This window comes from Dipteris shenzhenensis, chromosome 32 (genome assembly GCF_047967505.1).
Source record: "Dipteris shenzhenensis isolate YYH24624 ecotype China chromosome 32, Dip_SZ_1.0, whole genome shotgun sequence".
NCBI lineage: Eukaryota > Viridiplantae > Streptophyta > Polypodiopsida > Gleicheniales > Dipteridaceae > Dipteris > Dipteris shenzhenensis.
The window spans coordinates 13,866,175-13,878,751 of record NC_141627.1 but is presented as its reverse complement, the minus strand read 5'-3'; the positions used below and the strand labels follow the sequence as shown (position 1 = coordinate 13,878,751).

Sequence of the window (12,577 nt, the reverse complement as noted above, 5' to 3'; positions counted from 1 at the left end):
AGCTTAATCTCGCCAGTAACCATACTACGTAACTGTGCTAGGTGAGAGATATCTCTGGGTGTCTCATACTTGTTTAAACCGTCATCTCAAATAACTCCGGGGGTCATGCCATTTTTCAATGTGATGAGCTCCTTGGCTCCTGGGCTCCTTATCAATATGGTCACGTCGTGACCTCTCTGGCTTTTTGGTCCTTCACAGAGCTCGTCCCTTATGTAACTGTCATAAGTTTTTTCGTTAATGCATGTCTTCCCCCACTTGCATATAGAGAAAACAATGATTGCGTCCAAAGGTTGGAAGGTTCACTCATCGTTCCTCTAACATTCATGTGCATATACGTATAAGCGGTTCAACACTCTACATCTACCCGCGGGTTTCCTACACACTGGTAGTGATGAAATACCTTGTGTAAACTAGGCCTATCTGCACAACCACAACATATACGTGTGCCCCGTTTCTATTTCCTAACATCGCGTGTTCCGTGGTTCACTATCTCTACATCAATAGCCAAAGTCACAATCAATCATGCGTCCCGTGCCTTCCTTTCTTTCCTCCGCGTAGTGCCACTATCAATTATCAGAGGCTTGCAGGGGAGTGGGTGTAAAGTTGCAAGGGGCTCGCCCACTTTATGCACTAGATACATACGTAACGTCCGCATTTAGAACTGCGAACTATTCTACTCACTATGGAGGAGTTCAAGAAGGTGCGAGGTCCTCGTTCTCCTACCTAAAGGAGCACCGCACATCGTAAGTTGTGGGAGGATGCATCTCCACTTTGGTCTATGGAGGAGCTCACTACTACTAAGGCAGTCCATCCTTGCTCCTCCACCAAAGTAAGGTCCTAGACGACCATGTAGATTCGAAATACCACAATGGCTCATGGAGTTCGAAGTTGGCATCATGTTTTTTATTCATGTCCTGTCTAGAGGGGACTGGAGCGTTCGTCCCTCCTTGAGCTTCCCACCTATTAAGTGTCGTATTGTTGAAGGGGTACCTGAGGGAGGTCCATGATGACACTCGCGTGCTGGCTAAAGCTTATGCGCTCTCCTGGAGGTGCGTATTCCGAAGTCTAGTCCGCTCACAGTATTGCCAGGGCTAGTTCTCGGTTCGTGGACTCCCCAGTGTCGATGCGGCTTCCAGTCATTTCTCCAGTGCGAATCTTTGGCCCGGATTCTAATGGTAGCGCTATCGTCGTTTTAGAATAATTTCATTTCACTATCTATTATTAATATCGACCTATCCACATATTATAATAGTCTCCCAATGACTCTTTTGTTGGATTCTAACTCCTCTTGAAGTTAATGAATACAAGTTAGAAGGGAAGACCCTCCTCACCCACCTTTAGTTAGGGATATACTGAGGTTCCCCCAAGAACCACTTAGTATTTCATGGTCCAATGAGACCCCTTGGTATCATCCATCGTATATTTCCATGGTCTCTCTTATATCTGTCCAATATGCCAAATCTCCATACTTAAGATGCACTTTGCCTCTCAAGGGATCTAATTTTGATGTTTCCTTATATATATCCACGTGTATATTCTTCCTCCTATGTAAATGTAAAATCTTAATAGTATTGCTCCGATTTTTTCTTTACTTTTAATGTCTAGAAGGAGTTTACTTTTAATGTCTAGAAGAATTACTCGAGAGTCTGATACGTTATATCTCTCAAATGAGATATATACAAGAGTGAAGAGTTCTGGCCAACTAGACGATGTGTTTTCAAGCGAGCACAGATTAGTAAGAGTATGGGTACATAGATACTATAAAGGTTTGAAAGTGGAGGGAGCAATGACATTTAAGCATGCCATTCACTGCTTGCGAGGTCTTTCACAAAGATTAGACAAGTGAAAATATATATTAGCGCTAGGCCAAAATGCTCACGAAGAGGAGGTTTCTAGGGTAGTGGATCTTGCATGATGGGAATTTCGTGAAGAGATGGCTATAGGTGAACAAGAACTATGGAAGAATCAGGAAAAAAAGATGGATGGAGTAGGGATGAGAGGCAGGGTTGGAAAAGAGGCAACAGATCCTCATGGGAAAGGATGATTGTGGCAATAGTCGGTCACTTTTATCTTTCAAGATGCCTACTAAATCAAATTAAAGGTGAATCGAAAGGTGTCACAATCAAACAGCTCGAGTTGACATGCCTCTAGGAGAACATCAGTTGTAAGGGATGTGAGCAGAAATCTGGAGCAAAGGAGGATGCTCACTAAATCGAATTCAAGGTGAACTCAAAGTTGCCACAAATACTAAGACTCAAATTCACACGCCTCTAGCAAAGCATTGATCGTGAGGGGATGAGATACACAACATGCAAGAAGTTGGGCAACCTCAATACCACATGGATATGCAAGGGGATATTCTCACACTAATAAAATCATCATTCCTTAGATGAGGATGTTTGAAGGATAGCACTTTGTTGCGTAGATTGAAAACCATTCAATAGTTCTAGGGCATGTTCTTAGTTTTCTTCTTGCATATTTTCTTATTTTGAAAATGCCATGTGTCAGGGAAAGGGGAGTTCCATGTTCCAAGATAAGAAGAGTATCGAGGATTTTAGGAGGCAAAAAGAGTTTTTCAAAAAAAACAAGATTGAACCAGGTTCAATTGGCCTGCCCTGTAGTTTTTCTTCTGTCAGGACAAGATGTTCTCTCAATTACGGAGCACTAGTGGGGGTTTTGTTGCCGGAATTGTCTCACATGCATGCACAAGCGAGAGGCGGATCGGGTGACATGTGGAACGACACACGTGTGAGTTATCCCGCAAAAGGGAACTCAAAAAATAAAGCCCCCAAAAATAATTTTTGCTTTGGTTGGAGTCCTTCACTAAGACCTGTAAATGGCAGGCCAAAAAGGACTATAGAAATTTGATATTCTTAGAAAATATAATTATGTACCTATAGTTTTATATACATATTTCTATCTCCCATTCTTTGTGTGCATGTGTGCAGGCGCGCACGTGCGGACACACACACATCTATATCTACGGTGGAGGGGGTCTTGAAATCAAAGGCATTTTAACATCCCACACTGAGACCCAACGGAGCAGGTCTCTAGACAGGTCATGCTACTCGTATATATTATCTCATGCAACACAATGAAGGGTGTGTGCGCCCAATTGTCATTGAGCTAGACTAGTTCTGTACTCGTGCTTTGCAATGACATTAAATGAGCGAGGGAATTTAGGCTGGTGATTTTGAAATCAGAGGGGAGGATATGCCACATGGAGGGCCTCAGCTTGCAAGGAAGATGGTACCATTGCTCGCCACATGGCACCCTTCTCTATTAGAAATACAGAGATAGAGATAGAGAAGAGAGAGATATAGATTGGGCACATGGTATGCCTTCTGTTCTATTTCCGTTTCATTTCCGATTTAAGGTGCCTGCCGGATATACGGGCACATGCTTGCCTAAAGTATTCTGAACCTTGCCGGACGTTGCTGGATTTATGGGCACATGCTCAGGGAGTGTTCTGTGAGGTTGAGGGCAGCATTTCATTGGTTGCCAGATCCTTGCTGACCCTTACCTGCCTGTGTAGTCCGATTGCAAGGGTCAGGCAAGGTTTGGCCTTCCGGTGGCCTTCCGTTTGCCACCTCAGCTAGGACATGCCTGAAGGGCTCACAATGGGAGGAATTTCTCATGTGCCCAAGGTGAGAGAAGCGCTATGGGGAGTGGAAAGTCAGACTCATAGGGACTAGGGAGAGGCATTCTCAATCCTCATGATGAAATCACGAGGTGGTGGCAATGGTCAAGTTATGATCTTGGGAGGGTGTGTAATATTGATAAGGGGAGCACATTTTGGCGCTAATGTCGAGAAACTGTGTAGTGTGACACAGAGACATAGACACACTCGCAACTCAGCTGGCCTCTATCGTTTTCCTGGAGTGCTTTTTGGTACTCGAGAGCCTACAGTCTATTTTAATGCAGTGAACTGTAGCCACAATGACGCCCATGCTGCCTTTAAACTGCTCCAAAATCATGAGCACGTCGATTTTCGTGCTCGTTTGGGAGCTCAAAGGCTGCTAACAAGTTACAACACAACTCTACACTGTACATACACACTTTTAGTGAAATCTAATCTAATTGTATTTATATTACAGAAAGCAGCTACAATGGCGAAAGATAAATAGCAATGTATGACAAGTATGCACATTCAAATGAGTTCCAGACATCAAAGGAGCTACAGTGTACACCAGCCTCTGTGTTCGGTGTTGGAGGCTGGCATACACTGTGTACACACACACACACACACACACACACTGTATTGATATTACATAAAGCAACACACTCTACACTGTACATACAGAGTTTTCTTTTGGGTAAAATCCAGTTGTATTTATATCACAGAAAGCAGCAGCAGACAGAGGGCATAGAGCTACAATGTGAAAAGATAGAAACGTATAACAAAATATGCAAGGAAATCCAGACAGTTTTCTTTTGGGTGTACATTACAGAAAGCAGCAGATAAAGAGGGCATGGAGCTAAAATGTGAAAAGTATAACACAAACATGCAAGGTAATCCAGGCATCAAAGGACTCAGGAGCTCTGTGTTCAATGTTGGAGGCTGGAGTACAACAAATGCTTTTTTGGGTGTACAACGCGCACACACATCTGTCTTGTGCCTTTTGCACAATTGCAGTTTCCAAGCCTCACATCATGTGCTCCCACTCCCTGTCTGTCACTTCCAATGACCCTTGCCTGGCCTTCCAAACCCTCGCCATAACTCTTGGCAAGCTTTTTCTTTGCATCCTCACGGACTTCCATTCTCGGCTCCCTTGCCTTTTTGGAGTTTCAACCGCCTTCACATGAATTCCCCACCTTTTGCCATGGGCTTTACATCAATTCTTGGCCTCTTCCTCTAACCTTCTCTTCAAACTTTTGCAGAGCTTCAGCTTCTGTAGCCATGTGGACTCTGAGTTTTGTGATCACACAGCTTCTGTCGCAATGTGGTCTGCGATTTTGTGATTACAGCACTGGATTTTTGGGCTCGTAGATTTGTCTTCGACTTGCTTTTGCATCTTTGCAAATTTGTAGAGTCATTGGCCTCGCAGATTACTTGCGTTTATGCATCTTTGCAAAATTGTAGCTTCAATGGGCTTGCAGATTACTTGCGTTTCATCCTTCACAGCATATGCTTGAGCTCTTGCAGCTGCAGCAAAATGTGCGAGTCTGTGATTGTAAGCCAATGGAATTTGTGAACATGCTTGAGCTCCTGCAGCAATGTGCGAGTCTGTGATTGTAAGCGAAGGGGTTTTGTGAACTTGGATTCGTGCCAATTTGAGCGCGCAAAGTAAAGATTTTTAGCTCGTTTCTCTTCAGATTGGAGGGGGCTTGATCTTCTGCCTGATTGAGCGGTGATTGCATTCATCACGGAGCGCAATTTTGGGCTGATCTAGCTCGGCTAAAAGCTTCGATAACATTTTGCAAATCGTTTGTTGTGGGCGTGTGATCAGGAAGAAAGCTCTCTTCAATTCCCTGTCAGCGTACAAAGTTGTTACTCCTACAAGAATCCATCGCCATCGCTTGGCGAAATGGCCTCTCACAAATCGTTTTTCTAAAGTGGACTAAGGAGCTTCTGTTTGTCATCATCAATCCTCTTTGCGGATGTTCCGCTCTTAGTGTCACTTTCTGTCGCTGCGAAGCCCTGATTCCGTACTTGTACAGAAGATCGTTTCGTTCTACCAAATCGTGAGGCTTAAAACCTCTGACCTCTGACCTGCCAGCATTGCACTTTCACTCGCGTTGCTCTGTACGTCACAATTTGTACAGAATATCATTTTGTTCTACCAATTCGTGAGTGACCTCTGAGCTACCAGCATTGAAGCACTCGTTGGATCACTTCCTCGTCTTTTGTTGCCTTCCTGATAATTGACATCTCTGTCTCTCTCACACACTACACACATACGAAGTCTCCCCCAGTGACGTCGCACAGCTTCTTGTCTTCTCCTCAACTTTCAACTTTACGAATGAATACAGTATTGCAGCTGTCGATACAGATTTCTGGCCCATGACGGAGTGTAGCATGGGACAATTATCCATTTTGGTGGTGCTGTTTGCTATGTTTGTTGCATTGGCGAACTCGATGACGAACGAGGAAGACGGTAGATAAACAAAACACTTCTCCCGAAATCTCTCCTTTAACATCTGTTCACGCAATAGACAATTTCCCCTCATCCTTTAGTAGCGCCCTCAATATCTTCGCAGTTCACGCAACTTATTAGTGTGTAACGTGTTTGTCCATCCTCGAAGTACGGTGAGTTCCTCACTCAACATGCACATATCACTCTCTTTCTTAGATCTTAAGCTTTTTCCTTCAAGTTCTATGACACGATTTTGACTCTGTTACAGTATACGCATTGAGTGTGTTATTCGCGGCTTTAAGGTCGCCTTCCTTGCCTGGATGGACGACAGTGGGAGGTGACCCGTGTGCTGAAAATTGGGAAGGTGTAGTCTGTGCTGGATCCAACGTAACAGGATTGTATGTGATCTAATTTCCCGTGTAAGGTTATGCATCCTGCTAGGATGGGGCTGTTGCTTCGGTAGTCTTCCCTGAAACTTGTTGCTTTTGCAGAAATCTCTCTAATTTAAATTTAACGGGCGGATTGGGTTTTGCCCTGGAAAATCTGAGTGCTCTGATCGTACTGTAAGACCTCTTTTCGTTGTCCCGTTCAATGGGGAATTTGTTTCTTCTTTATTCTCGCGAGGGATTGCTGGATTGTCAAATTTCTTGACTGAGAATGTGGTGGTACAGGGATGTTAGCAATAACAACTTAACGGGCGATATACCCTACCAGCTCCCGCCAAATGTCCAGCGCTTGTAAGGGGATCACTTTGACGCTGAAACAGCAAGTACGACTTGGTGTCGGGAGCAGGAAAAGTCTCTAATGTCGCTTTCTTTTTTCGCATGATTTCAGGGTTCTCTCTGGCAACCAGTTTCTTGGGGGTCTTCCTTATTCTGTGACCTATTTGAGGGACTTGGCTTTTCTGTAAGTCATTCTGCTTTGCCTTTCTCTTGACCCTTGTGTCTCAGGTGCCGTATTAAGAGCCTTGTCTAAATCATATCACATTCTTTCCATATGTAGCACTCAAGTTTTGTCGAGCAGATTCTCAGAACAAAAGTGCTCCATTTGTATAATGTCAATGTGCAGAAATGTTAGCAACAATCTGCTGTCAGGACTATTACTTGATATCTTTTATCAATCGGCAACTTTAACTAGATTGTAAGACATGCATGCTTTTACGAGACTAAACATCTCCCTTTTCGTTTTTTGCTTTAAGGCAGAAGCATCAATTCTTGTGCACTTTATTCCCGCTATTCATGTTACTTGTATCTGGCATCCTCTACTTCTGTCTAGGGATCTTTCAAATAACAACCTAAGTGGCCCACTTCCATCCTCTTTCAGTTCTCTAACAAGGCTTAATACGCTGTGAGTCTTAAATCCCTCCCTTTTCACTTCTGATGTCCCATGATTGGAGCTACATTTGAATGAAGGTTCATGGGTTGAATGCATGTCAAGTCAGAATCGAACCATTCTGATGAAAAAAATGTTGCAGGTATCTCCAAAACAACCGCCTCAGTGGTACCATTGACATATTGGCTGATTTGCCGCTGAAGGACTTGTAAGGTCCCTTGGTAACTCGTGAGTTCCTTGAGATTTGAGGCTGAAAATGCATTTTTTCCGGAGAGAGATTTTAAGCAGCACCCCATTACCTAGGAAGTATTCTGTTGGCTGAAGCTGTTGTAAATGTGTCAGAGACATTTCAAACAATACTTTCACAGGTTGGATCCCGTCATCATTGGCTTCAATTCCTTCTTTCGAGTAAGCCTTTTGAATCACTCCTCCTGATTATTCTACAAGTAAAACTGGTTCTTTGAAATTCTTAAGCATAGCACTTGCTATAGCGATAGTAGATCAGGTTTTCGTTCCTTATTTTCCCATGACACTCTCTAAAATCTGCAGATATGCTGGAAATCAATTCAATTCATCAGCTGGAATCCCTCCTCTGGTTTCACCTTCGCCCTCATTCCTGCATGCTCCCAAGGACGAGGCTCCATCTGGTAGAGGAGGAACACAAGTTGCAGGTGCTTCTAAAAGATACTTAACAGGGGGGCATATAGCAGGTATCACTGTAGCAGCTGTACTGAGTGCCATAACAGCTGTTTTAATCATTCTTTTCTTCACCTGGAAGAGAGCGGAGCACGCAGTGCGAGTGAAACATGCTTCCTGGATTCATTGGTGGGGTCCCCTTCCTTCTGCTAAGGGTACTTTTTTGACACTAAATATCCTTGTGCGTTCATGATTCCTTTTTGGAACTAATGTGTACTGTAGGATCAGGCATTATAATTTAATTGGTTTTTTAGAGCGTCTCTTCAGATTTAGCATGAAATTTGTCATATATTGCAGCAGATTCAAAACAAACGTCTGACAGAAATTCAGAACAGAAAAATAAGCCTGTACCTGAAGCTGCTACTTTCAAACCTTATACTGGCGTAAGGTGCTTGACCCCGAAAGAAAGCATGGATGGGGATGTGCCAATCAAGTCTACAAAAAATTCTTTAGCTATGTCAGTTTACACCTTTGGGGAACTGCAGATGGCCACAAATAGCTTCGGTCAAGACAGCCTTTTGGGTGAAGGAAATTCTGCACGAGTCTACAAGGCAAAGCTTCCAAATGGAAAGGTAAGGTGGCATTAGACTTGCATCCACTTTTTCCCAAGTCATGCCATAGGATGGTTGTGGATGCCATACTATTTTTCACATTTTTGATATGTAATATGTTTTTTTTAATTCTTTAACGATGACCTTGCAATCAACCTAAATGAGGACAGGGGTCCTCCTGTGAGGGTGGAGTGGAGAGGGTGTGACTGCTCCTCTCCTACTAATTGAATTATGGGGCTGCTTGCTGGTCCTTCTTGAAGGCTGCTGACAGCTAGGAGTACCGATGAATACAATGAGGAAATGTGGGTTCTTATATAGGGTGATGACCCCCCTGGGGTGACACGGTCCGACTGGACCAAGATTGACCCTGCTCTATAACAGACTAATTAAAGATGTGGCTGACCCATGGAACAGACGAGTCTGCTGCTCACATCAGCTGTTGCTGACATGGTTGTAGTCGGCAACCTGCTGATGTGTCAGAGTGTCCTCACGACTGTACAACTGTCGTCCTGTGATCTCTCTGTTGTCCCCTGGCATGTTGCTGTCCCATGATGACGTGAACCTTGTGTGGCTGCCACGTGGACTGTATGGACGTGGACTCTTCCTGTACCTGTTGGCTGTTCCTATGCTGTTTTAACTTGGCTAAAAAACGGGGTCCAATCTGACATGAAAGAGAGGAAGCTCTCACACCAAAAAGTTTGGACGACTTCATCTATCTTAATGTGGAGCTGGTTGTTGTTTGAAAGCTGGAGAACTCGTCAAAGATGACTTTTGATTTTGGTTGGGATCCTTCCAAAAGATCAAAGTGTCATCAAGGCATAATTGCCTATGATGTTCTTGAAGATCTGCAACATCATCCCATTGAATGTGGTTGGCATTTGTGTGGGATCTCAAAGAATTGAGCCTTTGACGGCAACGGAATTTGGCATGGACTCATCCTATCAGATCTGACTATATATAGATCTCTGTTATAATAGTCAGTGTGCCACCTATGACTACTTTATCTGATACGTGCATATGCACTTGTCCTCCTCTGGAAACCACAGAAAAATAGCTCTCTAGTTGAGCGAATAAAAGAGAACTAAAAGATCGATCTTGACATCATAATTGTGACAGCATAGCTTCCCCGGGATGAAGACGTAGCTAAAGGTCGAACTGGCAACTATCTTTGCTGCTTTGGCAATGCTCGATCCCTTTCCTTGGCTTCCTGAGTCGTAACAGACCAGTCTGGTAGCCACACTGCACTAGCCGACTTGCTGACGTGGCTGTGGTCTGCAGCCTGAATGCCCACACAGCACTATGGCTGCTGTCCCATGACCTGTCTCCTGTCTCATGACCTGTTGCTGTCCCCTGATGATGTGACAGTCTGCATGGCTGCCACATGGATCGAATGACTGCTGACATCAGCATATACCTGTTGCCTGCCCCCATGCTCTCCCTGTATACAAGTGAATAAGGCTTTTCGAGTATGAGAGTTTTTGGAGATGTTTATTTTGGTTTTTAATGGGAAAAGTCACACAAGCTTGACTCAACAAAGATGAGCATGTTCAAGTTGGCAAATTGACTTGGCTTTGTATACAGGTTGTGGCTGTAAAAAAACTTGATTCCTCTATTGCCATGGTGCACGAGGATGATTTCTTAGAAATTCTCATAGGTATTTCTCGACTTCGACATGCAAACATAACAGAGCTTATTGGGTATTGTGTTGAGCACGGACAGCGTCTTCTAGTATATGAATACATCAGTAATGGTACTCTTCATGAAACTCTACATTTTGGTGAGGAAAAGAGCAGGAGGCTGTCCTGGAATCTCCGGATGAAGATTGCTTTAGGAGCAGCACGGGCATTGGAGTAAGACCCTACGACTTCTCTTTTGATCAAATGTACATCTTGGTTTCTTAAAGTGATGGATCAAAAGATTAAGTTCATTGAAAGATTAAACACAATGTAACTATGTGGTCTCTACGACTTGTTCAGATATCTCCATGAAATTTGTCAGCCAAAAGTTATACATCGCAATTTCAAGTCATCCAATATCCTTCTCGATGATGAATTCAATCCTCATCTATCAGATTGTGGGCTCGTGTCTCTCACATCTTTCGGCTCGCAATGTCAGGTGGGATGCTTTAGTCAATACCTGTTTCGAGCAGTGCCTTATACTAGGGTGTACTCATTTACTCTAGAATGTGTAACGCATTTGGGCTCGGCGGGGAGTTTGAAATGTATATATGCTGAAGCAAAAGCCAACATAAACATAAGTAGGTCTTCCCTTTGCATTGTACTACAATTGGTAACTGTTCTTGTTGATTCTTGTATGCAGTTTTCTTCTCAGCATATGGGCTCATTCGGTTACAGTGCTCCTGAATTTGCCATGTCAGGAACGTATTCAGTAAAAAGTGATGTTTACAGTTTTGGTGTGGTTATGTTGGAGCTCTTAACAGGCCGCAAACCCTTGGACAGGTTTTGTGAGAGTAAAGAAGGCACTTTTGCAACACAACTTTTTTTAGTCTAACAGGAAAGTGTTAACAGATTGATAGAACACTTCATGAGTTTTTTCCCTTTGGTTAATTCGACAGTTCAAGGCCAAGGGCAGAGCAGTCTCTTGTGCGGTGGGCGACTCCACAACTGCATGATATAGATGCCCTTTCAAAAATGGTGGACCCTGCTCTGAAGGGTATATATCCTGCAAAATCTTTATCAAGGTTTGCAGATGTGATTGCCCTTTGTGTACAGGTACATGGTTGTGTTTTGCTTTTACCAGTAAAGGTCTTGACATCATTAGTGTAATATAAATTGTGATATTTTAATTTGGAACTTTCTGGCTGGCATTTTGTCATTAGCGGTTACGTTTAGCAGCACTCGTTGCATCCTTGACCATAATCTGTAAAAGGGCATAATGATGTTGTTTTTATTGGGTTACTTTGGTTTGCAGGCTGAATCTGAATTTCGCCCTTCCATGTCAGAAGTGACACAATCTCTTGTCCGACTCCTACAGCGAGCAAGCTTAAACAAGAGACGATCGGGTGATGATTTGGGGTCTTCCCAAAGGATACTTGACAGGCAAGACTTGGCCGAAGTCTGACCATGTACACTAGTCAGCCCTTGTCAGGAGATCTGTTTTCTTCACCTTCAACCAGATGTAACATACACAGCTTGAAAATTGGTCCTTCAGTCATATGTGGATGTCACCACATTGCATTAACCTTTCATTGAGACTTGAAACCGGCTTCCTTGATACTGTGTTAGGATAGAAAAGGCAGTAACACTGCAGAAGTCGTTGAAACAGCCATTTTGGTTTGAAATTTCACAAGGCTGTCACAGGTTGTAACACACATTTTTATGAAGACAATGATGAATAAACATTTACAATTTAAAGAGAGGATTTAGATTTACATTGTACAAGTTGGGCTAGTTAAGTGGAAGGTCGAAAACTTCAATGTGCAGCTCTTTAACCTCAGGATGAGAGTAAAGGATCCTTCTTGTGTAATGTTTTGAGTGTTGCTAGGTAGGCCGCAGTTTGTTGTCCTTGCATAGTGTAAGGCAGGCTTGTGAAGCTTGTCCGGTTGCCACCTCAGATCTGGTATCTGATTATCACATCGGTCCGGTATACAGTTGCCAAATCAGCAGCCGGACTCAATCCTCAACCTCAAAGGCCCAAGTCGATGGCAAAACATCAGGAGGCCCGGATCCATTGGCCAACTCTGGATTGGATAAGCAATATTCAATTAGGTGACCAAATTTTGCAGCTATTTGGAGGCAGACTCCAGAATCTTTGCTTCAAAGCAGACCCAAAGTCAAATCTCTCAGGCAAACCAAGATTTTCACGTGCCAAAATTTCCCTCAAGCACCCCCTTGAATGCACTATGCATCAAGTTAGTGTGGTAGATGTACGTGCTCTTGGAGTCTAGCTCGTGATCTGGGT

At 43.5% G+C, this 12,577-nt stretch overlaps 1 protein-coding gene across 5 annotated transcripts; it reads left to right on the top strand.

Annotated features, from left to right (window-relative positions):
- The first annotated feature begins 4,634 nt into the window (after positions 1 to 4,634).
- LOC147880333 (protein STRUBBELIG-RECEPTOR FAMILY 8-like) lies at positions 4,635 to 12,025 on the top strand. Of its 5 annotated transcripts, none has more exons than XM_087371287.1 (16): positions 4,635 to 6,098; positions 6,346 to 6,475; positions 6,569 to 6,640; positions 6,749 to 6,814; positions 6,912 to 6,983; positions 7,146 to 7,217; positions 7,353 to 7,424; positions 7,552 to 7,617; positions 7,752 to 7,817; positions 7,959 to 8,260; positions 8,406 to 8,677; positions 10,238 to 10,506; positions 10,633 to 10,771; positions 10,976 to 11,115; positions 11,232 to 11,388; positions 11,588 to 12,025. In XM_087371287.1, exons 1-16 carry the CDS (start codon positions 6,005 to 6,007, stop codon positions 11,735 to 11,737), a joined length of 2,139 nt encoding a protein of 712 aa, XP_087227413.1. In that variant the 5' UTR covers positions 4,635 to 6,004; the 3' UTR covers positions 11,738 to 12,025. The 5 variants fall into 5 exon arrangements, with proteins under 5 accessions (XP_087227413.1, XP_087227415.1, XP_087227412.1 ...); XM_087371289.1 differs by having other exon boundaries at positions 8,403 to 8,677; positions 11,232 to 11,357; XM_087371286.1 differs by having other exon boundaries at positions 8,403 to 8,677.
- Positions 12,026 to 12,577: the final 552 nt, after the last annotated feature.